Source organism: Hyaena hyaena, unplaced genomic scaffold (genome assembly GCF_003009895.1).
Source record: "Hyaena hyaena isolate Hyena2069 unplaced genomic scaffold, ASM300989v1 scaffold_315, whole genome shotgun sequence".
Classification (NCBI taxonomy): domain Eukaryota; kingdom Metazoa; phylum Chordata; class Mammalia; order Carnivora; family Hyaenidae; genus Hyaena; species Hyaena hyaena.
The window spans coordinates 269,110-296,858 of NW_024080948.1; the positions used below are offsets into that span (position 1 = coordinate 269,110).

Sequence of the window (27,749 nt, forward strand, 5' to 3'; positions counted from 1 at the left end):
CGAATGGATCAAGAAGATGTGGTTTATCTATACCATGGAATACTACATGGCAATGAGAAAGAATGAAATCTGGCCTTGTGTAGCAACATGGATGGACCCTGAGGGTGTTATGCTGAGCGAAATAAGTCAGGCAGAGAAGGACAAATACCATATGTTTGCACGCATAGGAGGATTAGGAGGAACTTAACGAAGGACCATGGGGGAGAAGAAGGGGGGAAATGGTGGGGGAAAGGGGGAGAGGCAAACCATGAGAGACTCTTGAATGCTGACAAAAACTGAGGACTGATGGATGTTGGGGGGGGAGATGGGCACAGAGGGGGGCACTTGTGGGGATGAGCACTGGGTGCTATATGGAAACCAACTTGACAATAAACTATTTGTAAAAAAAAAAAAAAAAAAGAAACATCTAACTTGCTTCTTGTCCATGAATAGACCACTGCTTTGTGGAACACACACACACACACACACACACACAAAAGATCTCAGATGTCTATTTCCCAAACTCCTCATTTTCTAGATGAGAAAGCTACGTCCAGATAAGGCGAGAGGCTTGCCCAGGGTTACATAGAGAGGCTAAGTGGTAAAGTTGAAATTGAAGTCCAGACCTCATTTCAAATCCAAGATTGATTCTACTGCACATCATACTGCCCAAACTCATGGGTGTTGCTCTGAGCTAAAGTACTGACCAGTGTCTGGGAAATTGCCAAAAGGAAAATGGAAAAATGCGTCTCAAACTCTCAAAGCTATAGTGCCCCAGGGTCTTCATTCTCATCTGGGATGCTATAAATGGCTGCAGCCACTGAGATGATCCAGGGCTTTGGGAGAGGGAAGCTTCTGAGTTGGGATGGATACTGAAGAGACCATACTTACGTGACCTCATCCCAAATAGGAGGGAAAAAATAACAAGAATTCATTAATTCCTAGAACTGAAAGGGATGTCTGGAAATCTTGAGTAGCAGCTTTGGACAAATAAATGGAAGTGAGTTGTACCTCACACCATCAGCAGGGAACTGCCTTGGGAAACTCAATAAGCCTAATAACGGTAATGTAGGAACATTATTCATCCATTCTTTATGTACATCCACTCCACAAATATTGAGTCCCTGCTGTCCTCTGTCTTTATGCTTATAAGACATAATGTCTTATAAGACAAAAATGTATTTAAAGCATTCAGTACAGTTTTAGTACACAATAAGCGCTCAACAAATGCTGTTACTAAAACATTAATCATAGTATCTGTAGTAGCCACTGCTTTTCAGCCACGTTGATTTCCACTTCAGACACTGTCCCAAGATACTCTTTGCCGGCGATCCGCCTCCCATTGTGTTCTGGGATTTGTAGTCCGGAAGTGGGTGACTGATTTTTTTTTTTTTCCCCCCCCCCCCCCCCCCCCCCCCCCCCCCAGCGCGCAGGCGCAGTGGCGCGGAATCCCGGAACAACCCGCAGAGGCTCCCAGGATGAGCGGGTGGCGGTGGCTGCTACTGCTGCGGCGGCGCTGACAGGACACGAGCTCTATGCCTTTCCGGCTGCTTGTCCCGCTCGGCCTCCTGTGCGCGCTGCTGCCCCTGCACCATGGTGCGCCAGGTCCAGATGGCACCGCGCCCGACCCCGCCCACTACAGGTGAAGGGGGTCAGGCTCCTCTGCCTTCCAGAGTTGGGGCAGGGAAAGCGCTGACCCGGTCCTTTTCCTTTCCCTACGTTCTAGAACAACCCCCCCACCCCACCCCCCACCCCGCCCCGGACCTGCTCAGACCCCTCCACTGGGCTCAGGTGGTGATTTCCATTTTCCGCCCTATTTCATGTCCTTTCTCCTGCCTCATTTCTCATATCCCTCACCAGGGAGCGAGTCAAGGCCATGTTCTACCACGCCTACGACAGCTACCTCGAGAATGCCTTTCCCTACGACGAGCTGCGACCTCTCACCTGTGACGGGCACGACACCTGGGGCAGGTAGTGCGAGTGGAGTAGCAAGGGGGCGGCTTGGGTCTGACAGTCCGGTTCCTAGGCGGGCGGGTCAGTTGTGGTCGATGGCTTCACTGTCTCCTCGCTAATTCAAGAAAAGCTCCTAGCGAGAGTGAGGCTAGGTTCCCTCCAATCCACCAGGATCCACCCAGCCCCCAAAGTTGGATCCCACTGTGGAAAAAAACCTGGGTTAGCCTGGTGGACTGGACCTTTGACTCCAACTACGACAGTACCAGGCACCAGCAGTGGGGACTCAGGCAAATCTCTGGAGTCCTAGGCTATCGAGGAAGGGTTCCAAGAAGTAACAAGACCCAACCCCTTCATTTTGTAATTGGTTGAACAGGCCCAGGAGGGGATGTAACTTCAGAGCATTTGTTAGTGTGACTGAAACACACTTCCCCGTTACCCTCACATTACTGACTGCTTCTTGAGATTTCAGCTCAAAATGTCACCTCAGCATCAGCTCCCTTAACTACCCACCCCCTACAGGTTGCTCTCACAAATCACCCCTTTTATTTGTTTGTTTGTTTGGTAGCACTTCTCACTCTGATACTGTCATTTTCACTTGCTACTAGTGTGTCTTTCTTACTTCCACTAGGGTAAAAACTTATGAGGTGGAATTCTCTGCCTTGTTCCTTGCTGAGTAAAAGATCATTGCGTTTAGCTGAGGCTGACATTGACTAAACACTATGCTAAGCATTTTACTTGTGTCTTCTCATTTAGTTCTCTTAACATCCTTAGGGGTTAAGTGTTGTTTTGTCCATTTTACAAATGAGTATGCTAAGGATTGGAGAAGTTAAGTAAACTCAACAAAATGTGTGCTGGTTTTCTTTTCTTTTTCTTTTTTCTTTTAAGCTGAAAAAACTGTAAGCAAAAGGCAAATTCAAACAGTACAAAATCGTATTCAATAACGCAAGTCTCTTGCATACTCTGGAACTCCAACCACTGTTAACTTTCTTGTGTATCCTCTAAAAATAGTTTCAGTTTCTACCATCCAATGTGTATGTGTACCTTTTTAAAGGCATACATGTCATAAAATGCACCCATTTGAGGCATCTAATAACCACTATCACAATCAAGATAGAGAACATTTCTGTCATCCTAAAAAGTTCTCTTGTGTTGCTTTATAGTTCGTTCCTCCACCACCACTGGCCCAAACAACTGCTAATCTGCTTGTCTGTATATCTCTTTTTGAAAATGCAAAAGAAACATACCTCACTGCCTGTCCTATCCTTTGCTTTTTTCATTTAACTATATAATTTGAATATTTTAACATTAGCCATAGAACTCTTGATGATAATTTTTTTTTACAACTTCATAGTTTTGCTCTGTTGAATTGTATTACAATTTAGATCATCACTTTTCAATTGGTGTATGTTTGTGTTATTTCTAGCTCTTTGCTATTCTAAACAATACAGCCATGCACATTCTCAAACATACAGCTCTGTGCATATTGAGATAAATTCCTAGATGTGGAAAAGCCTGTGCCCTTCGCTACAATCTTCTACTGCTGCCCCATGACAGAGAAGAATGCCAGTGAATATAGGTGATGTGTTTAACCACAGTTGAGCTACATCAGCCCATCCTCCCAGGTGCATTAAATGGGTCAGAGCTTCTTGGTAATTTTCACTAGGGTTTCTCTGTTGTGACTGGAAACTGGGACGGGAAGAGGCATCACTGTGTCTCACTTACTAGTTTTTGGGGTATCTGATCTGGGACAGCCTTGATATCTTGTGTTTGATTTTCTTACTAAGCAGCTGGGATTTCTGTTCTTTTACAGTTTTTCTCTGACGCTAATTGATGCCCTGGACACCTTGCTGGTAAGTGTCTTGGCTGTTTCTTTACCTCATCACGATTGTGCAACCAATATCCTTCCTCTTTTGGCAGCTTGACTGTGGGGGAGAAACAAGTCCTTCACTTAGGCCTTTTATTTTCATCTCAGTATTCTGAAGCTTCAGGTTCTGGTTACCCAGCTAGATAGAGGAAAATGATGAATTCCAAGCGTATTCAGGATCATTTATTCAGCAGATGTTTACAGACCGCCTGTCATGAACACAGAACTGTGATGGGCCTGTATAACTCTCTGGGGGATACAGAGACTTTGGGACCCTTCTTGTTTTCAGAGGCTTACATTCTAAACATAAATGTGTTCTTTTTTTTTTTTAATTTATTTATTTTTGAGAGAGTGAGTGTGCATGCATGCTCAGGGGAGGGGCAGAGAGAGATAGAGAACAGGAGAGAGAAGCCTAAGCAGGCACCGCGCTGGCAGCACAGAACCCAATGCAAGGCTTGATCTCATGAACCCTGAGATCATGACCTGAGCTGAGATCAAGAGCCAGGTACTTAACTGACTGAGCCACCCAGGTGCCCCTTCAGAGGCTTACATTCTAATTGGACATGTTCAGTGATAAAAATAGCAGCAGTAACTAGTTAGTGTGTTATATGTAGGGCTTGTGTTAAGTACTTTATGTATATTATCTTGTTTAACCCTTCCAACAACCCCGTAAGGTACATCCTAATTACTCCTTCTTCCAGTAGGGAAATCTGTTGCTTAGAAAGGTAAAATGGCAGGGGCGCCTGGGTGGCTCAGTAGGTTAAGTGTCCAACTTTTGGTTTCAGCTCAGGTCATGATCTTGGTTTCGTGGGGTTCAGCCCCACGTTGGACTCAGCACTGATATTGTGGAGCCTGCTTGGGATTCTCTGTCTCCCTCTCTCTCTCTCTGCCCCTTCCCCACTTGCACTGTCTCTGCCTCTCTCAAAATAAATTTTGAAAAAAGGTAAAATGGCTTGGCCAGGGTCCACAGCTATGAAATGACAGAGCTTGGACTTAAGTATAATTCTATAGGACTCCGAGTCTTAATCATCCTCCTTAAAAAGAGAGGATTTAGCAACTTTCTCCATATTTCAGTATTTCTGGTTCTGTCACCCCTTGTCATTTTTATATATTAATAGTATTTACATGATTGTGATCACCTTGGAGATATAATTTTTCTTTTTTTAAAGTTTATTTTGAGAGAGAAAGAGAGCGCGAGTAGGGGAGGGGCAGAGAGAGAAGAAGGGAGAGTGAATGATGCTTAAGTTGGGATATGAAGGAAAAGCAAGTGTCAACTAGGGACGTGGGGGAGGACAGAGTGTTCCAGACAGAGGGAACAGCCTGTACAGCCTGTGCAGGGGCCTTATGGCAGGAGAGAGTGTGGCGAAGGCAGTGAATTGAAGCATGGCCATTATGTCTGGGAGTTGGAGAAGGAAATTCAGGAAGTAAAGTGGAGTGGGGGTCTAGTTGGGGACCAGATGATGGAAGCCCTTGTTCACTGTGTTAAGGATTTAATTTCTAATTTAAGAGCAATGGAAAACCACTGAAATATTTGAAGTAAGGGGCAGGAAATGCTGATTTCTGTTTTGAGAAGATTACTAACTGCAAAGTGGAAAAAGATTCATGTAATCATTCAGTAAACATTGAGTAATTGCTTCATGGGCTGTGCTTGGCACCCTGGGGGAATGCAGGAAAGAATGAGGCTCCTTCCCAGGCAAAGATTCTCTTGTATGTGGAAAGAAATAGGTGACCTAAGAGTTGTGTGGATAAAGTTACTGGAGTCTTTTAATGGACGAAGAGGTTCCTTTTAACTGGAGGGATCAAAGGCTTCCTAGAGACATGACATTTAGACAATCCAAGATAAATTGGATTCGATGTGGGCAGACATAGGATGGAGGGATCTCTGGCAAAGGGAATACCGTGTCTGAAGGCGAGAAAGTGGAAAATAGTGGGTATAATTTTCCTGAAGTAGATGAGGATAGGTTAGATGAACAGTGAGGGACATGGTCAGAAAGCTTAGTTTGAGTCCAAATCATGGAGAGCTTGAATGCTGAGACAGTCAGGATTGCTTTAGTTCCCCATTCAAACTGATATAGACAAAGAAGGGAGTTTACTGGGTCAGATAACTAAAAAGCCCAAGTAAAGGCTGGCCTCAGACTCAGCTGGATCGAGGCATACGGAACAATGTCTTCAGGAATCTTTCCATCTCGCATCGCTGACTTCTTTGCTGGCTGCATTCTCAGAATCTCCTTATGCTGGCAGAGTAGCCAGCAGGAATTCCAGATTTTCTTCCCACTCAGTCAGGAACTTGGGGGGGGGGTCAAAAATCAGCCCTTTTGCATTAATTTCAGGAGCTTAGTCTCATTTATCTGGCTTGGGTCACACACTCCTGAACCAGTCACTGGCTTAGGGATACAGTCCGGTGGTCCAGATCAGGTGCCCATTCTTGCCGCTGAGGGGTTGGGGTCAGCCTCTCCCAAACTGCAGGAGTGACTGTGGAAGAAGAGTGATCTCTCAAATTGGGGCACTACTATCAGAATAAAAGGTATCAGAATTGCACTTGGCTGACGGTTTAAATGAAAAGGGTTTAAATTTTCAAGTAAAAGACAGTCTGGAGGTTATTTCTAGCATTGGGTTGGCTGCTCAACTGCCCCATCAGAGACCCAGGCTCTTTGTATCTCTCCATTCTACCATCATTAGAGTATTAACTTTCATTCTGATGCTTAGTACCTCATGGTCTAAAATGGCTGCCACAGATCTAGAAGTAAAGTCTGCTTTCAAGGCAGAAAGAAGAAGAGTAAACACCATGCCAGTGGTATCTGTCCCTTTTTATTAGGAAAACAGTGTTTCCCCAGAAGTGCCCCCAGTAGACTTCTCAAGGGTTAGCATTGGCTGGGTAACACAATCACCTCTAGCTGCAAAGGGGACTGAGAAAGTAACTATCTGGATTTTCAGCCTTTACAGTGGAAGCCTACCAGGGTAAAGGAAATTGGGAATTGTGTTGGGCCAACCAACCTGCAGTGTTTTCCACAAGGATGAATGTGACCAGAGAAGTTTAAAAACAGCAGATATTTGCTGCAAATGTCAACTAGGATTTTCTTGTGCAGTCTACAGTCTATATTGTTTCCATTAAATGGGTATATAATAGGACTCTTGCATTGGTAACTAAGAGTTGACCTAACCAGTCTCTTGGTATTGGGTCTTCATGATTTCTAGATCTCACTGTTTCCTTTTCCTGTCACCAGTACTAGAAAAGAAACTATAGATCTTGATTGAATAAGTGAGGGCCACGCCAGCATAGGATCCCAGACTCTTGATATAACATCTTCAGTGCCTTCAAGCCTGAGAGAGCCTCACTGCCAAGACCTTCTTCCTTTCCAGATTTTGGGGAATGTCTCAGAATTCCAAAGAGTGGTTGAAGTGCTCCAGGACAACGTAGACTTTGATATTGATGTGAATGCCTCTGTGTTTGAAACCAACATCCGAGGTGAGGGCTGCCTGCTGGGGTTTTGGAAGAAAAGAATGTGGAGTTTTTGCCTCTGTGTAAACCAAGAGGTGGTAAATAGAATCTTAAAGGTCAACCCTGCCAGGGCACTTGGCCAAAACCAGTGACTGAACAGAGATCTTCTTTCCTCCTAGAGGGTGGAGTGTGGAGGTCTCAGGATCCCCCATCAGCTTCAGACATGAGCAGAGGACAGAGAAAAGACTGGACAGAGATGTGCCAGAATTATTCACATATTTAACATGTGTTTGGTGCTAGGCATACAGCCATGAACAAGAAAGATGTAATCCTCACCGTCTTGGCTGAAGAGCGCTACCCAATATAACTTTTTGTGATGATGGAAGTATTTTATATCTGTGTGGTCCCGTGTTGTAGCCAGTAGCTGCACCTGGCTAGTGAACATTTGAAAAGTGTCTGCTGCAACTGAGGAACTGAATATTTCATTTCGTTTAATTTTAACGAATTTAAATTCAAATAGTGGCATGTGGTTCATGGTTCATGATTACTGTATCACATAGTGCAGGTCTAGGGCATTAGTTTACAAAGCTTGCTGCCCATCAGAACTATTTGGGACCTTTTGAAAGGTTGAACTGTCTAGGTTTCACTCTAAACCTAATGAATTTGGATTTCTGGGTTGGGTCCTAGAATCAATATTCTTAGCAGGTTTCCAGTGATTCTTATAAAGCTAGTACAACCCTTATTTACCGTTAACTCCTAGACTACCAGTGGCTTAAAAAATTGTCACTTCTGGAGGCTGAGTTATTCCTCCCCCCCCCCCATTTTGCTCATCTTTATTTTATATGTATTTTGCAACAAAACTTGTATTACAGACATGTGATAACAGTTTTTTTAAGAAATTAAGGAGCAAAGGGACAGCCTGATACAAAATCCTGGTTTAGGGATCAGATGGGAGTTTGAGGCCATGCTCACTGCTGGCCTCAATTTTTCTTCTGAGCCCAGTTTATCTTCTGTAAGCTAAGATTGCCTTATACCTTTATATACCTTATACCTTTGTTACTGATATGAATATGCCAGCATATATACATATATACATATATGCTGGTATATTCCTATATACTCATATGTATACATTTTATATATATATATATATACACACACACACACACACACACACACACACACACACACAGTTATACCAGCTTTATTTTGATTGGCATTTGACTGATCAGATATATCTTTTATAAATTATATGCTATGTTTTGTTTATCCATTCTGATGATCTTTTAACTCAGGCATTTAATCCATTTACATTTACTATAATAACTTAGATATTTGCATTCATTGCTGTGGTTTTATTTTGTGCCATTTGTCCCAACTTCTTTATGTTCTTTTCATCCTCTTCTGTGTGTGTATGTACCTTCTTTAGATTGATTTTTTTTTCTCCTTACTCCATTTTCCTCTTATTAATGACAAAGCTCAGTATCTGGCTTTTTAAATAGTTTTCCTGGAAAATTTAACAAACATTACAAATTTAACAAACATTGCAAAGAATTAATAAAAGTATTCTCCTGAATAATACAAAACCTGGCTCTGATAATATCCTGACCCACAGGATATTCTATAGTTATATATTTTAGTTTTTTGTTTTAAGCCCTCCATACCTTATTGCTGTTCTATACATTTGAGGTTTTAGATTTACTTCTATATTTATTTGCTTCTTTGACCATCTTTCCTTACCTGTGTCTCAGACTTTATATCTGTGCTCTCTTTCCTTCTATCTGAACAACTTCCTTTAGAATGTCCTCTAGTGCAGGTGTGTTCTTGGGAAGATTTTCTCAGCTTTTGTTTGTATAAAATGTCTTTTTTTAAAAAATTTTTTAATGTTTTATTTATTTCTAGGAGAGAGAGAGAGAGAGACAGCGTGAGCAGGGGAGGGTCAGAGAGAGAGGGAGACACAAAATCCGAAACAGGCTCCAGGCTCTGAGCTGGCAGTTAGCACAGAGACCGACGCGGGGCTCGAACCCACGAACCGTGAGATCATGACCTAAGCGAAAGTCGGACGCTTAACTGACTAAGCCACCCAGGCGCCCCTAAAATGTCTTTTTTTAAAAGTTTATTTATTTATTTTGAGATAGAGAGAGGGTGGGGGAGAGAGGTATAGAGAGGGAGGGAGAGAGAATCCCAAGCAGGCTCTGCACTGATGTGGGGCTCAATTTCACAAACCGTGAGATCATGACATGAGCCGAAATCGAGAGGTGGATGCTTAACCAACTGAGCCACTTAGGAGCCCCTATATAAAATGTCTTTATCTCACTGCCTTTGTTTGGTCTTTGAGGGATAACATTGCAGGACATATGGTTCTAAGTTGATGGTATTTTCCCTTAGCACACTGAAGAAATCTTTCCATTGTCTTCTCATTTCATTGTCATTATTAGGAAGTAATCTGTCAATCTAATTGTTATTTTGCAGATGATTGGTTTTATTTATGCTGCCTGCCCTCTCCTTTTAAAAACTTTTTTATAATGGAAGTTTTAAAAAATATATGAAAGTAGAGAAATATACCCTGAACATACCCATCACCTAGCTTTAAAACAATCACTGACTCTGCTTTTGAAATCTCTTTTTTCTTTGGTGTTCTGCAGTTTTACTATGATGTGCATAAATGTGTATTTCTTTTTATTATCTTGCTTGGGATTCCTGGATCTGAGAATTGGTGTCATTCATTAGTTTTCAAAAGTTTATAACTATTTTCTCTTTGAGTATTGCCTCTCCCCCGTTTCCCCCCTCTTCTCTTTTTAGACCTCCAGCCAGATATTTGTTACATCTTCTTACTATATCCTCCAAATCTCTTTGGTATGTGTTAAAAATAATTTTGTCTGTCTATGTTGCATTCTGGGTAATTTATAAAATCTGTCTTCAAGTCCACTAATTCTCTCTTCAGATATGTCTTGTTTGCTAATAAACCTATCTAGGTAGGAATGCCTGGCTGGCTCAGTTAGAGGTGTGTGTGACTCTTTTTTTTTTTTTTTTAATATTTTATTTATTTTTGAGAGAGAGATAGAGACAGCATGAGCAGGGGAGGGTCAGAGAGAGAGAGGGAGACAGAATCCGAAGCAGACTCCAGGCCCTGAGCTAGCTGTCAGCACAGAGCCCGATGCGGGGCTCGAACCCATGAACCGTGAGATCGTGACCTGAGCTGAAGTCGGATGCCCAACGTGCTGAGCCACCCAGGCGCCCCTGTGTGTGACTCTTGATCTCGGGGTCATGAGTTTGAGTCCCACGTTGGGTGTAGAGATTACTTAAAACAATAAATAAGATCGAGGCACCTGAGTGGCTTAGTCAGTTAAGTGTCTAACTTTGGCTCAGGTCATGGTCTCACTGTCTGTAAATTCGAGCCCCGCGTCAGGGTTTGCTGACAGCTCAGAGCCTGGAGCCTGCTTCGGATTCTGTGTCTCCCTCTTTCTCTGCTTCTCTCCTGCTCGTACTCCATCTCTCTCTCTCTCTCTCTCAAAAATAAAAACATTAAAAATTTTTTAAAAAATAATGAGTAAACTTAAAAAGAAAAACCTGTCAATGTAATTTTAAATTTCAGTTATTGTATTTTTCATTTTTAGAAATGCTGTTTGCTTCTTTCAAAAATAGGTTTGGCCATTAAAAGATTTTTTTTTAAATGTTTATTTATGAGAGAGAGAGAGAGAGAGACCGAGCATGAGCAGGGGAGAGGCAGAGTGAGATAGGGAGACTCAGAATCCAAAGCTGATTCCAGGCTCCCAACTATCAGCACAGAGCCTGACACGGGACTCAAACTCGCAAATCATGAGATCATGACCTGAGCCGAATTCGGATGCTTAATTGACTGAGCCAATCAGGCACCTGTAGGCTTGGTCATTTTTATAATTTCTTGCTACTTATTCGTCTCTTCCAACCTTTTCTTTTTTTTTTCATTGTTTCCATTTTTTATTGTAAATCCTATTCTGGCTTCTTCAAATCTTCAGTCGAATCTGTCATGCCTACAGATGCTGTGTTGAAAGCCAGAAAACTTTGTTGTTGTATTTTTATTTTTGTTCTTTTGAAGTTTACTTGTTTTATAGAATTACAGAAAGTCCATGGCTGAACTCACACACACCAGAGAAAAACATAATCAATCAGAAAAAAATTAATAGAATTAATTCAGCAGGAGCTAAAAATGACTATGAAAATGTAAGCCACTTCCACATTCCATCCCCATCTCCCAATGCCTAGTTTTTAACAAAAATCTTAAGAATTTTTCTGAATTATCCACAAATAGTGGATTGGGGTTCAAGTCCATTAGCTAGGTCTTTTTTTTTTTTAATTTATTATTAATTAATTTATTTATTTTTATTTATTTATTTTTTTACAAATAGTTTATTGTCAAATTGGTTTCCATATAACACCCAGTGCTCATCCCCACAAGTGCCCTCCTCCATGCCCATCTCCCCCCTCCCCCCCACATCCATCAGTCCTCAGTTTGTTTCTCAGCATTCAAGAGTCTCTCATGGTTTGCCTCTCTCCCTTTCCCCCACCATTTGCCCCCTTCTTCTCCCCCATGGTCCTCAGTTAAGTTCCTCCTAATCCTCCTATATGTGCAAACATATGATATTTGTCCTTCTTGCCTGACTTATTTCGCTCAGAGTAACACCCTCAAGGTCCATCCATGTTGCTACACATGGCCAGATTTCATTCTTTCTCATTGCCATGCAGTACTCCATGGTATAGATAAACCACATCTTCTTGATCCATTCGTCTGTTGATGGACACTTAGGCTCTTTCCATGTTTTGGCTATTGTTGAGAGTGCTGCTATGAACATTATTCCAACCTTTTCTTTTATTTCTTTAAACATTGCTACATAATTATTTTGTCTGATAGTTCCAGTATTTGCTGTATTGGTAAGTCTTGTTCTGTCATTTTTGCTGGCTCATACTCCTAATGCTTTGTTTCTTCATATGTCTTGTGATTTATTTAGATTTTAATGTACCCTCATTCCCTGGAGTCTATCTCTGGGCTTCTTTTGAGGCCTAGACTGAAGGTGAATCCTTCCAGCTAGAGTTTTTGTTTCCTTCTGCCCTGTGGCTGGAGGCATTGTCTGCAAAAAACCACTTTATGCTAAAGGTTTGAGTTTTCTTGGAATACTCAGTTGGTATGAATTCAGCCTGTAAAACTTAGTACCATCCTGTAGTTACTAATGCTTAGCAGAGATTTGTTTTTGTTTTTTTCCCCTTCCCTTTACTTGGCTTCAAGATTTGAGGCCTGCAGTTTTCCTTAAATGTATGTAGGGTTTATTTTGAATCCATCCTTACACAGAGTATATAACTCTTTCAGATCCCAGCTTTATGGAGATATCTTTTATCAGACTCTCCACTTTGGTAGGTCCTGCCTTTGTCTCTTATTCCCCCTCTGCCAGGAGGAAAGGAAAGCTGAAGCTCAAGGTCACACGTTTTCTGCAATGAGAGGGCCATTCAGGGTATCTATTTAGCCATATTTCCAGATACAGAACGTTTATGGCTTTTTATAAGTCCTAAATATTGTGTACTAAATTCAAATAGATTAATACAATGAACATAATAACTACTCTGCCCCTCACCCCAGGTCTTAGGGAGGTTGGGAGACAGAGTGACCGAGTGGAATGAGCACAGGCTTTGCAGTCAGACAGACCTGGCCCTATCGCTTACTAGATGGATGACCCAGGGCAAGTTGCTTTATCTCTGAACCTCAGTATCTTCATTTGAAGAAGAGACAGTAGTACCTAGTACTTGGTATACAGTAGGGACTTAAAAAAAAAAAAGTGATAGCCATTGTTTTCGTGACCCACCAAAAGAAAGAAGGTTTGTGAACTTAACAGTGCACCAATATGTGGGACTAAGGGACTCTTTTGCTGGGTGGCTCTAGCCCCTTCCCAGCGAGCCGAGCAACGGAGGATGTAGGTTTAATTGACACAAGGGAAAAACTGGTCTTTGGGACTCTGATACTTGTGTTTTGTACCATCTGTAGTGGTAGGAGGACTTCTGTCTGCTCACCTGCTATCAAAGAAGGCTGGCGTGGAAGTAGAGGCCGGATGGCCCTGCTCTGGACCTCTCCTGAGGATGGCTGAGGAGGCAGCCCGAAAACTCCTCCCAGGTAAGACCCACACTGATATGCAGGAGAAATGCAGTCTACTGGGTCCTGCTTCTCTTGCTGGAGACAAGAGTGGCAATGCCAAGTTATTTTCTGCTGTTCCTCATCCAAACAGTTGGTATTTCTACCTCTGGCCACCCACAATGGAAATCAGGAGAGTCCTGGGCATTTTGAGGGCTTGTCAGGACCCTGGCCCAGGATGGATGAGCCAAGCTCATAACTGTTTGCAGGAGAGGGCTGAGGGCCAGCTTGGTGGGTGGAAGACTCTTGTTCCTGTTTGAGTGAGCCCTTTTGCCCCCTCTCAGGCCCCCACACTGCTAGAATAAAAGGGTTCCAGAGAAGAGCCTTGATCTGTGTATTAGGAGCCCCCGTTCTGGACTAGCCAATGTCTTGACCAAGCCACTCGTCTCTCCTTGGCTCAGTTTCCCCATCTCTGAAAAGGGATTCGTAATTCCTGCTTGCCTGCCACATTGGCTTTTTGAGAGACATAAAATGAGGTCAGAAAGGAAAAAGTGCCCGGAGAACCTCAAACGCCACTGAAATGGGAGGGACTCCTTTTGGAGCTAAGCTGTGTCCAGTGCTGTAGGTCAAGCCTCAGTGTGTTTCTCTGGTGGGGCAGCAGCTGGGCTCGATAGCATCAGCTGGACACTGTGTTCTCTTTAGGGTGTGGTGGAGACTCTGGGGCTGTTCACACCCAAACACATCACTCTATGCTTTCACCAGCCTCTGGGCCATCACTGTTCTCCCTTTCTGGAGATGAACAGAGAACAGTGAGTGAGCTGGGTTCAGATCCACTCATGGCTCACGGCTCATGGCCTGAGTGTCTCCTTCCAAACATCATATCCTGTGTGATTCATCCATAGCGCACACTGCTTAGTTGCTCCTTTTTTTTTGGTGGGGGGGTGGTATTGTATTGAGAAATATACATATTGGAAAGTACATACCGGAGCAAGCCCCAGGGTATCTGCCATTCTGGTCAAGAAATAGGATTTTGTGTATGGAAACCAATTTGACAATAAACTATATAAAAAAATAAAGTAAAAAAAAAAAAAAAGAAATAGGATTTTGTCAATTCCCCTCTTTTTAACACTGCCTGACTTTTCTGAAATATTCCTTTGAGCCCTTCCTGGTTTTGACTTGCATTCTCCTTCCTTGCCACACCATGGTGCTGCCATTTAGCAAATTTATCGCTTACAACCCAGTAGCCAGACCTTACAGTTCTTGGAAGTTTTGATAACTTTGTTCACAGTTTGGTGACGCACAGGCTGCTCTGGGGTTATTTGACCTTTTGGCCTAGAGAGGAAACCTCTGCCTCTGCCTGTTTGTCTAGTTCCTTGCCTTGAATTGGAAGGCACCAGGGTGGGATGGGCATAGCATAAAGGAGTGGGCGCGTGGCAGGCATTCCCATCCCAGCTTTGTTTGGCTCTCTCTGTATGACCTTTGAGTCACTTCCTTACAGGCATGACTTTTCCTACCTGTAAATTGAGGATTGGATCACATCTGAAGTTTAGTGGTTTATATCCTTTGAAAAAAATAATAATAGTTTACCCCCTAAACTGTTTGTTTATTTATCTTTTAATGTTGGTTTTTGAGAGAGAAAGAGAGAGAGAGAGAGAGAGAAACAGAGCATGAGCGGAGGTGTGGCAAAGAGAGAGGGAGACACAGAATCGGAAGTAGGCTCCAGGCTCCGAGCTGTCAGCACAGAGCCCAACGCGGGCTCGAATTCATGAACCATGAGATCATGACATGAGCCGAAGTCAGACGCTCAAACAACTGAGCCACCCAAGCGCCCCTGCCCGTAAACTATTTAGAGCAGGGATCCCAAACTGGCTCCTCTGGGGCTGTTTTAGGGCCTGCAGATAGCTTTAATTTGGTCATAATTACACTTGGAAAAGTATATGAGGAGAATTGGATGAAAGTGGTCAACGATACAACTTCCAGTAAAAAGTAAGTACCGGGGCTGTAACATGCAACATGATGACTGTACCTAACACTGCTATGTGATATATTTGAAAGTTACGAGGAGAGTAAATCCTAAAATTTCTCATCGCAAGGAAGAAACCAAATTTTTCTTTTTGTTATGGATGTTAACTCACTATGTTCATCGTCTCACAGTATAGGTTAAGTCAGGTCTTTATGCCATACCCCTTAAACTCATACTGTGCTGTATGTCAATTATATCTCAATAAAACTCAAAGAAAAAATAGAAAGTATATGAAGAGATTCTAATGGGACATGCTCTTCAGTGTGCCACAAGCCCCACGACTTCCTGTGGCTTACACCCCACCTGCTTCACACTGAGTTACCTGACTGGCCTCTGAGAGCATCGTGTAAATTAAATAAAAGTAGAGCTGCTCTAGCTAACGTGAGCATGCGTGGGTGTGGCAGCCTGGAGGATGGCCCACTGCTTTCCTCCTCCTCATAGGCTAGAGCCCGAGGGTCACGTCAAGCAGTGCTTGACAGCGCCACTAAGGACCCTCCAGTCATGACCTGTATCCTTCTCTGGCTCAGTCACCCAGGAGATAAAGAGGGAAGTGCTGGCTCAGGCCTCAGGCTTGGGTCTGTGTCAAACCATGCCTGTGTCCCCGCTCCTATCTGGGATCATAATTTTGCAATTGTTCAGCATTTCAGACCCCCACTGGCATGCCGTATGGAACGGTGAACCTGCTTCATGGCGTGAACCCGGGAGAAACCCCTGTCACCTGTACGGCAGGGATCGGGACCTTCATTGTAGAATTTGCCACCCTGAGCAGCCTCACTGGTGACCCCGTGTTCGAAGACGTGGCCAGAGTGGCTCTCATGCGCCTCTGGGAGAGCCGGTCGGATATTGGGCTGGTAGGTCAGCTGCCACCCTTTCCGTCTGAGTCAAGTCGGCCACCTTGGTCCCTGCTTGTAAGATTTGGGGCTCTAGCAACAAGTTGCAGCCCAGCCAAGGGACACTTAGGGTGACCTCAGCAGTGGTCTAGGACTTAGCATCAGGACACTGAAAGTTAACCAAGCCTCCAATACAAGTTTTGGCACAGGGGAAGAGAGCATGAGAGAGAGCACATCCTGTGGCAGGGAAAGGGAACTGTGTTATAGAGGTTCGATTCCATGAGCTTCTCTTACTTCTAGGAAGCAGGTCATAGGCTTCATGCCCCGACTCATGTGACGACCTTAGATCGCCAGCCCATCTGACCCTCATTTTCATGGTCTATTTGTATTTGTAAAACTGTGTTTCTTAGAACAGCAGTGCTGAGAGATGTTGAATGGCTGGCCATTACATGAAAAAGTAATTTCTGGTCAATTAAGTCTGGGAAATACTAAATATACAGTTGACCCTTGAGAAACATGTTTGTGAACTGCATGGGTCCACTTATACATATATTTTTTACAGTACAATTCTATAAACATGTTTTCTCTTCTATATGATTTTCTTCAAAACATTTTCTTTCTCTAGCTTACTTTATTATAAGAATACAGTATGTAATACATATAACATATAAAATAGGTGTTAATTGACTTTAATGGTATCAGTAAAGTTTCCACTTGACCAGCCTATTAGTAGTTAAATTTTTAGACGGTCAAAAGTTATACACAGATTTTGATTGTGCAGGACTCAGCACCAACCCCTGCATTGTTAAAGGGTCAACTGTAGCATCCTTTTTTTGGAGAGTCATAGTGAACGTGAGCAGGTTAAAGGTTATTATGAAATCCTACAGCAAGTAAAATCTATTTAACTGTGCTTAACTCAACGTTTTCTAAGGTTATTTGACCCCAGAGCTTCCCTTTCTTCTCTATTACCTATTAACCCATGGAAATTGAATATGCTTTGGGCCAGATGTTCTCTAAAGTTGGTTTCAGCTCTTAAATCAGATAATCCAGTGAAACTAACAGTAATGGAGCCAAAAGTGTCCAGGAAATAGCACTAGATTAGTCAGAATTGGGTTTGACCCCAGGCCTTGCTACATCAAAACTATGTGACCCTGGACAAGTCACTCAACCTCCCTGATCGTCAGTTTACTTGAGCAGTAATGTTGATGTATTAATACTTCCTCTGGTGAGTCATTATGACTTACAAAGACTGAGTTGTCTGAAAGTATTCAGGTAGAGACACATTTTATGCAAGTCTGGTTCTAAGCTTGAAAGTGAAACTTATATGAGGAATTCTTGAAAATCCCTTAAGAAGATGCCACTCTGGAGACCTATGGTAGCTCCCTTAGCAGGTCCAGCACAAGCAGGTTTTTCTTCAGCACTGGAAACATAGTGGACTCCATATCCTCTCAGGCCTTACCATTTCTCTGTGCACCATGGCCTGTCTTCTGACAATGTCCCCTTCCCAGTGGGCCTTCTCTGGCTTGGAACCTACTCTGCATGCCTTTAGCTGGAAGTTCCAGGACTTATTGCTACCTGGAGCAGCTCTCAATCAGTGACTGATATTGATAAGAGTTTGTGGTCTCCCAACACCACACCCCAATAGCCTGCATGTCTCCTGAGAGCACTGGGGTGCCTGCCTTGCATCTGACTGGCCAGTCAGGGGTATGGGGAGATCTTTGTTTGGTCTTGAGCCCTCTCTTGGGACTGTGTTTCTCTCTCTCTCTCTCTCTCTCAGGTTGGCAACCATATTGATGTGCTCACTGGAAAGTGGGTGGCCCAGGACTCAGGCATTGGGGCTGGTGTGGATTCCTATTTTGAGTACCTGGTGAAAGGAGCCATCCTACTTCAGGATAAGAAGCTCATGGCCATGTTCCTAGGTAAAAAGGGTGGGGTAAGGAGGCTTTTGCCATGATTTTTCCCATTGGCATGTGCATAAACTTCCAGGTGCTCCTGAGTGCCTCCACAACCAGTTCTGAGTATCTGAGTCTGCATTCAGAGCCACCATAGAGTTCCACTGCCTACTTGATGCCCACCATACCTCCTCAGGCCTTCCTGCAAGAGCCAAGTGAATTATGTGCATTCTCTGTGTGTGACCCTGGATTTCTCATTTCCTGGCCATGGCAAATGTGTTTCCTTTGCCAAAAATACCTTTTTCGTGTCTTCATGTGTCCAGATTTTATTCGCCCTTCAAGGCCCAGCTGAAATGTCACCTTGCCCAGGAAGTAGCTTGATCCTCCCTTAGAATTTAGGGCCTTCAGCACCTTTTGTGCACTCAGCTGTCATCCACAGTTACAGCTCTTCCTACTGAGCGCAGTGTCCATGCCTTATTCATCTTTTTGCTTCCCACAACGAGGTAGGTGGTTGATTCATGGCTGTCAAATAAAAGCATTTTACTCTTCAAACCCTGTACACTAATAATAATGATATTGAGGAATTGTTGGGCACCTAATAATAATTATTATTACAGCTGCTATTCATCTATTCAGCAGATATTTATTGAATACCGTTATGTGAAGTGCTGTGCCAGGCACCTAACATGGACTATTTCATTTAATCCTTACAACACTATTTTAGATTGGCTTATTTATTTGCATGTGTATTTGGTACTTTGTTCAGATAATAACTTACTGTGCATATTTATTATGCACTATCCTAGTGCTGGAGATTCTGCAATAAACAAAACAAAGTCCAGGCCTTTGTGGATTTACAATCTAGAGGAAGGCGAAAGTTCAAGTTCCCACCAGAATGTAAATGCCCTGAGGACTGGATTTTGTCTTGTTTGCCATCCCATAGGTGCCTGTACCTAGTAGATGTGCAGTGAATATTACTGAGTGAATGAATGATTGAACAGTCCCATGAGGTGTAATATCATTACTCTCCCCACCTTAGAGATAATGAGACTAAGATTTTAGAAGGAGAATTTTGCCCAGGGTCACAGCTAGCAGGTGGCAAAGCTGGAGCTGAATTAGAGTCTGGACATTTGGCTCCAGGACCCATGCTCCTTCCTCTGTGCCTTGTTACATCCTAGGGTGCTTTGAAGCTATACCATCATATAGTCTTTCAAAAGTGTAAATCTGTGCTTCTGTAAGACTGTAAGTCTGCTCCTTTCATCTCCCTCATCACTGATGTGTCTTCTTGCATCTCCTCTTTAGAATATAACAAAGCCATTCGGAATTATACCCGCTTCGATGACTGGTACCTGTGGGTGCAGATGTACAAGGGGACTGTGTCCATGCCAGTCTTCCAGTCCCTAGAGGCCTACTGGCCTGGTCTTCAGGTAAGAATGATCAGAGAGGTGGCCATTTTTCTCTGGAACTGGCAAAGCAAGCTCATTTTGAGGTATAAGTCAAATAAAGTACTTCAATGGCTAGAGTACTTGTTTTCTAGGGGTGGGTTGGAGATAGAAGAGAGACTTGGAGTGAATTAGACAAACTTCAGATTCTGCCAAGCTGAATTTTCTAAGGGGAGCATTAAGGTATCAGGTACTGAGCTATCAGTTTGCTGTGAAATGTTATACTGCTTAAAATAAAGTGGAGAGTGTCTTTCCAGGCTGGGTGGTAATAGCCATTGGCAACAACTGTTTCTCCACTGGACATGTCTGTCACATCCCTCATTCTCGACAGAGGGCCTGAGAAAGGGTGTGAAAGCAGTTGGGGCTGCTGTGCATGCTATCATTATTGTTTTCCATTATGTGATCTGAGGGGTCACAGAGAGGAAGGCGGGATCTTGGAGTCCATCTAACCAGCTCCCTATGTATGCCACCATATTTTTAGAACCTGGTTTCTTTTTTTATCCTAAGAAAAGGTCATATCATGTAGATGGCGGTAAATTTTTAAAGCACTAAATGGAATACAGTGAAAAGTAAATCTTGAGCCCCCACGCTCCCCATTCCAGCTCCTATTACCAGTTTTCTGTATATCTTTCTAGAAATCCATACACATAAACATATGCATATTTACGTCCACCTTTTTTCTTTACACAGATAGGAATATGTCATGTACCTCTTCACTGAATATGTCTTGGAGATCATTCTTTATTGATGCATCTAGATTACTTTTATTTTTTAACAAAGGCATATACTGTATTAAATTGATATACTGGAATTCATTTAACTTTTAGCCACCCTTCTTATTTTACAGGTTTATTTTTATTTTTTAATGTTTATTTTTATTTTTGAGAGAGACAGAAACAGTGTATGAGCATGGTAGGGGCAGAGAGAGAGACATAGACACACACAAGATGAAGCAGGCTCCAGGCTCTGAGCTGTTAGCATAGAGCCAGACATGGGCCTCGAACTCATAAACCATGAAATCATGACCTGAACTGAAATTGGACGCCTAACCAACTGAGCCACTCAGGCACCTCTAATCTTATGAATTTGAATAGTCACATACCATTCCTTTTTCTCCTTGAACTCATATTTTCATTCTCTTCCCACAACAGAATTTTATCCTCATTGTTATATTTTTATGCTGGATAAATTTTATTTATACCCTATTATATGTCTCTGTAATAAAATTTCCGTGTACCTAGAGATTTAAAATACTTCTAAATGTCCTGTGTGACCATAGGTTCTGAGTATTAAATTTGTTTTCTTTTTGACTTAGTTATCATTAGTATGTAAATGATTAAAGCCATATTAAGAGCTTACAGTTTTCGATAAATAATTATAAAACATAAAGGCAATTTAATCAGAACTATATTTCTTAATGAGATTTTGAGGGCTTTTTTATTTTTATTATTTTCTTAATTTTTAATTTAGAAAGAGAGCATGAGTTGGGGAGAGGGGCAGAAAGAGGGAGGGAGAGAGAGCGAGAGAGAGCGAGCGAGAGAGCAAGAATCTTAAGCAGGCTCCATGCTCAGTGTGGAGCCTGACATGGGCGTCCATCCCTTGACCCCGGGATGATGACCTGAGCCGAAATCAAGAGTCAGTCTCCCAACAGACTGAGCCACCCAGGTGCCCCATGGGGGCTTTTTTATTTTTAAGTAGTTCATGTATTTGTGTTTGAATAATACATATTGCTGAAATGGGACATGGTATGTATCAAAAGTTTCATTCCTGTTTTCATTTTTTTAGATATAAGTGCTGAGGAGCCTTATATACATAAATAAGTAGATGGAAATGGAAGGAGTTTAATTATTGCATTATCATTCAGTTCTTTGTAGTCATTGAGTAAATAGAGTAAACTATATAAAACTACCAGTATTCAGCCGTTCAAAAATGGCAATATTATATGGTTCTTTCTTTATGTGATAAAAATAATCATATAATCTGCCATCAAAAAATCATTTTCAATGATCTCTCTGCTGACAGTTTGACCAGTTCCTCTTTCAATTTTTTTGAAGGCAGAGAATTGGAAACCATCTGGTATGCAAAAGAGTTTGTTACACAGTGTTTAGAGGCCTTCCTTTTTTTCAACACCTACACTGATATTTTATTTTATTTTATTTATTTTTTAATATAATTTATTGTTAAATTGGCTTACATACTACACCCAGTGCTCATCCCAGCGAGTGCCCTCCTCAATGCCCATCACCCATTTTCCCCTCTCCCCCACCCCCCATCCACCCTCAGTTTGTTCTCTTGTGGTTTTCCTCCCTCCCTCTCTGTAATTATTTTTTCCCCTCCTTTCCCCCATGGTTTTCTGTTAAGTTTCTCAGGATCCACATATGTGTGAAAATATAGGATATCTGTTCTTCTCTGACTGACTTGTTTCACTCAGCATAATACCTTTCAGTTCCATCCACATTGCTGCATATAACATTTCATTCTTTCTCATTGCCAAGTAGTATTCTATTGTATATATAAACCACATCTTATTTATCCATTCATCAGTTGATGGACATTTAGGCTTTTTCCATAATTTAGCTATTGTTGAAAGTGCTGCTATAAACATTGGGGTACATGTGCCCCTATGTATCAGCACTCCTGTATCCCTTGGGTAAATTCCTAGTAGTGCTATTGCTGGGTCATAGAGTAGTTCTATTTTTAATTGTTTAAGAAACCTTCACACTGTTTTCCAGAGCAGCTGCACCAGTTTGCATTCCCACCAACAGTGCAAGAGGGTTCCCATTTCTCCACATCCTCATCAGCATCTGTAGTTTTCTGATTTGTTCATTTTAGCCACTCTGACTGGTGTGAGGTGGTATCTCAGTGTGGTTTTGATTTGTATTTCCCTGATGATAAGTGATGTTGAGCATTTTTTCATGTGTCTGTTGACCATCTGAATGTCTTCTTTGGAAAAGTGTCTATTCATGTCTTCTGCCCATTTCTTCACTAGGTTATTTGTTTTTCGGGTGTGGAATTTGGTAAGTTCTTTATAGATTTTGGATACTAGCCCTTTATCCTATTTGTCATTTGCAAATATCTTTTCCCATTTTATTGTTTGCCTTTTAGTTTTGTTGATCGTTTCCTTTGCAGTGCAGAAGTTTTTTATTTTGATGAGGTACCAATAGTTCATGTTTTATTTTAATCTCCTTGCCTTTTGTGATGTGTCGAGTAAGAAATTCCTGCAGTTGAGGTCAAAGAGGTTGTTTCCTGCTTTCTCCTCTAGAGTGTTGATGATTTCCCGTCTCACATTTAGGTCTTTCATCCATTTTGAGTTTACTTTTGTGTATGGTCTAAGAAAGTGGTCTAGTTTCATTCCTCTACATGTTGCTGTCCATTTCTTCTAGCACCATTTGCTAAAGAGACTGTCTTTTTTCCATTGAATACTCTTTCCTGCTTCATCAAAGATTAGTTGGCCATACATTTGTGGGTCCAATTCTGGCTGCTCTATTCTATTCCATTGGTCTATGTGTCTCTTTTTGTGCTAATACCATACTGTCTTGATGATTACAGTTTTGTAGTAGAGGCTAAAGTCTGGGATTGTGATGCTTTCTGCTTTGGTTTTCTTCTTCAATATTACTTTGGCTATTCAGGGTCTTTTGTGGTTCCATACAAATTTTAGGATTGTTTGTTCTAGCTTTGAGAAGAATTCCGTACATCAGTATTTTAAATTTAACCTAGTTTGGTGCTCAGGAAATCTTTATTCCCCAGGATAGTGTCCTACAGGAGGGTTAGAGGATACTGGTAGGTACACGTTGCTTTTGTAAAATGGCAGAAGGATAACTGTGAAGGAAACAGTAATAATAGATAGCCTGCCTTTGTGTTACAAGCATCTTTTCAGGCAGATCCATTTTAGGAAAGCAGAGAATCTGGAAATCTATTGCCTTAAAACTATTTGTTATTACATTCCTCTTGGGAAACCTTCTTTTTTATATATATATATATTTATTTATTTCTAGGAGAGAGACAGAGAGAGACAGCATGAGCAGGGGAGGGTCAGAGAGAGAGGGAGACACAGACTCTGAAATAGGCTCCAGGCTCTGAGCTGGCAGTCAGCACAGAGCCCGACGCGGGGCTCGAACCCACGAACCACGAGATCATGACCTAAGCGAAAGTCGGACACTTAACTGACTAAGCCACCCAGTCGCCCCTTGGGAAACTTTCTTGTACAACCCAGCCATATCACAGATCACACCCTTTGACTCTGTGAAATTCCATTTCTGTGGGTGTTCCCCAAGAAAATAATTCAAGAGGAAAAGATGCCTACAGATATTCCTAGCAGCAAAGTTCATGACAAAGAAAACCTAGAAATGACCCAGTACCCTATAATGGAGGAACAAATAGATTGTATCTTAATGGAATGGGTCATTTTACAATTTTAATTTAAAAATTTATATATTGGGGCGCCTGAATGGCTCAGTCGGTTGAGCATCTGACTTTGGCTCAGGTCATGATCTCACGGTTGTGGGTTCGAACCCTGCGTCAGGCTCTGTGCTGAATGCTTGCTCAGAGCCTGGAGCCTGTTCCAGATTCTGTGTCTCCTTCTCTCTCTGCCCCTTTCCTGCTCGCGCTCTGTCTTACTCTGTCTCTCAAAAATAAATGAGTGTAAAAAAATTTTTTTTAAATAAAAGATTAAAAAAATAAAAATTTATATATAAACTACGATGTTACAGGAAGAGGTAGTGAACAAGAATTAAGAAAGCATGAAGGAATGAAATGTACTGTTAGACTATAGTAAGAAATTTGGAGTGATAATTAAATTTTTTAAAAATTTGATTCTTTAGATTTAACAATAACAAAAATAAAGCATTATAGCAAGTGTACTCTGATTATAACTGTATAGAATTTTGGTTTTGTGTGTTAAGGAACAAAAGAAGATAAAGATGTAAATGGCTGATACTGGAAGATTAAGAGGATAATTATCTTTTTATTCCTTTGTGCTTTAAAAAAATATTTGTATAATTCTGAATAGAATACAAATTGGAGGTTCACCTGGGTGCTTCAGCCAAGTTAAGTGTCCAACTCTTGATTTCTGCTCAGGTCATGATCTCATGGTTGTGAGATTGGGCCCCGTGTCATCTGTGCTATCCGTACAGAGCCTGCTTGGGATTCTCTCTCCCCCTCTCACTGTGCCTCTCCTCTGCTCATGCATACTCTCTCTCTCTCAAAATAAATAAACTTAAAAAAAAAAGAATACAAATTGAAAAAGTAGATATCAAAACTGTTTTCTCTGTGTGGTGAGGTCAAAGGTGACATACCTTTTTTAAAATTTTATTTTGAGAGAGAGAGGGTGCAAGTGAGTAAGGAATAGGGAGAGAGGGAGACAGAGAATCCCATGAGGAGCAGGGAGTGAGAGAGAGAAGTGGGGCTCACCCAATGTGGAGCTCGAGCTCACCCAATGCAGGATTCGAACTCATGAATCATGAGATCATGACCTGAGCCAAAGTCTGATGTTTAACTGACTGAGCCACTCAGGCACCCCAATATACCTTTATTTTTCAAATTTCCTAAAATAAAAATTAATAAAAGAGAGAGTTTGATAAGGAAAGAGTTTCATCTCCATTTGTATGGTACTTTTCCTGCCCTGAGCAGGGGTCATGGGTTCTTTCTCTGTGAGATTATAATCACACTAATAACCAGCATTTATTGAACATCTGTCAATGCCTGGTAATCTGTCTGACACATGGAGGTGATAAATTAAATATTTATGAGCAAATGATTTATGTGCCAAGCACTTTACACAGAATTATCACAATACACTGAGGCAAATGTTTCTTTAAAGACGAAGAAAGGAGGCTTAGATATGTTTAGTTTGTTTATTCATTTATTCACCAGTATTTGAATGCTTGCTGTGTTCCAGGACCTGTCCTCATGTAGTTTATAGAGGGTAAAACACAACAGAAAAAAATAAAACAGACAAATGCATAAGTTACAATGAAGGAAACAGATGAGAGGCTGAGAGAAAATGTTGGATGGGGACCTCACTTGAGAGAAGGCCTCTCAGAGATGTGATCATAAAGCCGATACTTCAAGAATCAGATATGGGCAAGGATGTTCCAGACAGAAGAAATGTCATGTGTGAAAGTCCCAAGACAGGAAAACAGTGGGTGTTTATCAGAAACAAAGAAAAGCGATATGGCCACAATCCAAGGGAGGGAAAGATCAATCAATGGAGGTCAGCAGTGCCCAGATCATGCAAGGCTTTGAGGGCCACAGGGAAGTGTCTTGACTTTATGCCGAACCCATGGGAACCCCTGAGGTCTGGTGTATGCAGTAAGGCAGTTACTTTGGTTGCTTGGCGAGAGTGGCATGAGGGCAAGTGGTGGGAGCAGAGAGAAGACTGTGGAGGTCATCCTGGTATGAGATGGCTGGTGACCAGACCAGGTGGTGGCACTGGAGATAAAGCGAGATAAATCTTGATGTTTTGGAAAATGGAATTGACAGGAGTTGCTGACGGAATGGATGTGGGGGTGGGGCAAAGGGAGGAGTCAAGGATGACCCCCATTTGCGAAGTGCCATTCACTAAGAAGGGAGAGGTGATGGTAGGGAGGCAATTTTGTAGGAAAGTGAGGGAACCAAGAATCCTGTTTGGGAAATGTTAAGTTTGTTCTGTCTGTGAGTCATCCATAGATGTCAAAAAAAAGTCAGCTGTTGCCCTGTAAGCTTGTGTTAATAGCTACTTAGCAATAGCTAGTAAATTATAAATGCATATATTTTTGGACCCAGCAATCCTAATTCTGTACATTTGTCTTACAAGTTACAGGTAAATTTGCAGGTTTGAGGTAACATATGTACAGTGTTATTTACTACCCTGTTACTTGTTACAGCAAATAACAAAATATTGGAACCAATCCAACCAGCTGTTAAGAGGGAACTAATTAACTTATGGTCAAAGCAGTGGAATACTATGCAACTATATAATAAGAGGAGGGAGTTTTGTATGTACTTAACGTGGAAAAATCAAAACCTATTGTTATTGAAAGTCCAGAAGAGTATATTTAATAAGCTATTTTTTATGTGGGAAAAATAGTCTATACTCACATATATTTATGTTTATAAACTAATACAAATTGATTTGGGGTATAGGGTAGGAGTGAGACTTAGTAAAATCAGTTTCCTATTCTTAAAATTCTGAACAAGATGGCTATTTAAAAACCATTGTGGACAGCATTGACAGAGCAGGGACTTTGAATAAAACCTCTCTGCCTCATAATAACTTAATGAAATACTTGGTATTTTGCATCGGATAGATAAGGCTCGGAGAAGGTAAGTGTCTGGCCCAAAGCCACACAATGAATAAATGGCCAACTCAGGTTAGATTGCAGGCTCTTTTGGCCCCAGAGCTTATGCTGTCTCTTCTCTGAAGTTGTATGTGGGTTTGGTGCATGGAGTTTTTTTGTATGTGGGTTTTTATGCCTGGTGGCTATCTGCCTGACAACTCCTTGTCTCCTATAGAGCCTCATTGGGGACATTGATAATGCCATGAGGACCTTCCTCAACTATTACACTGTATGGAAGCAGTTTGGGGGGCTCCCAGAATTCTACAACATTCCTCAGGGATACACAGTGGAGAAGCGAGAGGGCTACCCTCTTCGGCCAGGTAAGCAGTATCTCTGGCCCATCACCACCTGCAGGCTCTTGTTCTCTGAGCCTTGTAAAATCCTCATGTTTCTATGAGGCTCGATGCCTCACAAGTGCTCACAAGTTCATTTTTCCTGTTATGGTTCCAGTGGCTCTGGGTAGTTTTCCTGGTAGGACTTATTTCTCCTCATATTTTTGGATAAGGAAACTGAAGTGTAGTGGGCTGAACTGACTTGCCCAGGGCTAAGTATAGGAGGTAGGACTGGAACCCAGGCCGCATAACTAAATCTTAGGCTCCTTCAAACTCAGGCAAGTGAGTGCAAAGGCAAGAGCCAGTTTGATGCCTTTTGAGTTCCTGCCATCAGGATTTCAGAAGTGTAGACAAACTTCCTAAGTCACTGGTTCAGGTGAATTGTGCTTCTGTAGTATAGAATGTTAGAACTCTGGAATGGACTTTAGGAATGAATCATCCGATCTTGTCCACCACCCCATTTGCAGCTCAGAAAGCAAGGTGCAAAGAAGGAAGGTATTACACACTTGATAACTGTCTTAAAGTTCCTTTCCAGCCCTGATCTTCTGATTCACTTCAGGAAAGTTAAACATGTGAGGAGGA

General features: G+C 42.0%; 1 protein-coding gene across 1 annotated transcript in view; it reads left to right on the forward strand.

Moving 5' to 3' along the window:
- Positions 1-1,428: 1,428 nt before the first annotated feature.
- EDEM2 (ER degradation enhancing alpha-mannosidase like protein 2) overlaps positions 1,429-27,749 on the forward strand; it is a 31,606-nt gene continuing 5,285 nt past the window's right edge. The window contains exons 1-9 of the mRNA XM_039248730.1: positions 1,429-1,621; positions 1,840-1,950; positions 3,743-3,782; positions 7,157-7,262; positions 13,249-13,374; positions 15,995-16,206; positions 17,963-18,104; positions 19,380-19,504; positions 27,011-27,155. Coding sequence (XP_039104661.1) covers positions 1,515-1,621; positions 1,840-1,950; positions 3,743-3,782; positions 7,157-7,262; positions 13,249-13,374; positions 15,995-16,206; positions 17,963-18,104; positions 19,380-19,504; positions 27,011-27,155 — 1,114 coding nt within the window. The 5' untranslated portion in view covers positions 1,429-1,514. The remainder of the gene's footprint in view (positions 1,622-1,839; positions 1,951-3,742; positions 3,783-7,156; positions 7,263-13,248; positions 13,375-15,994; positions 16,207-17,962; positions 18,105-19,379; positions 19,505-27,010; positions 27,156-27,749) is intronic.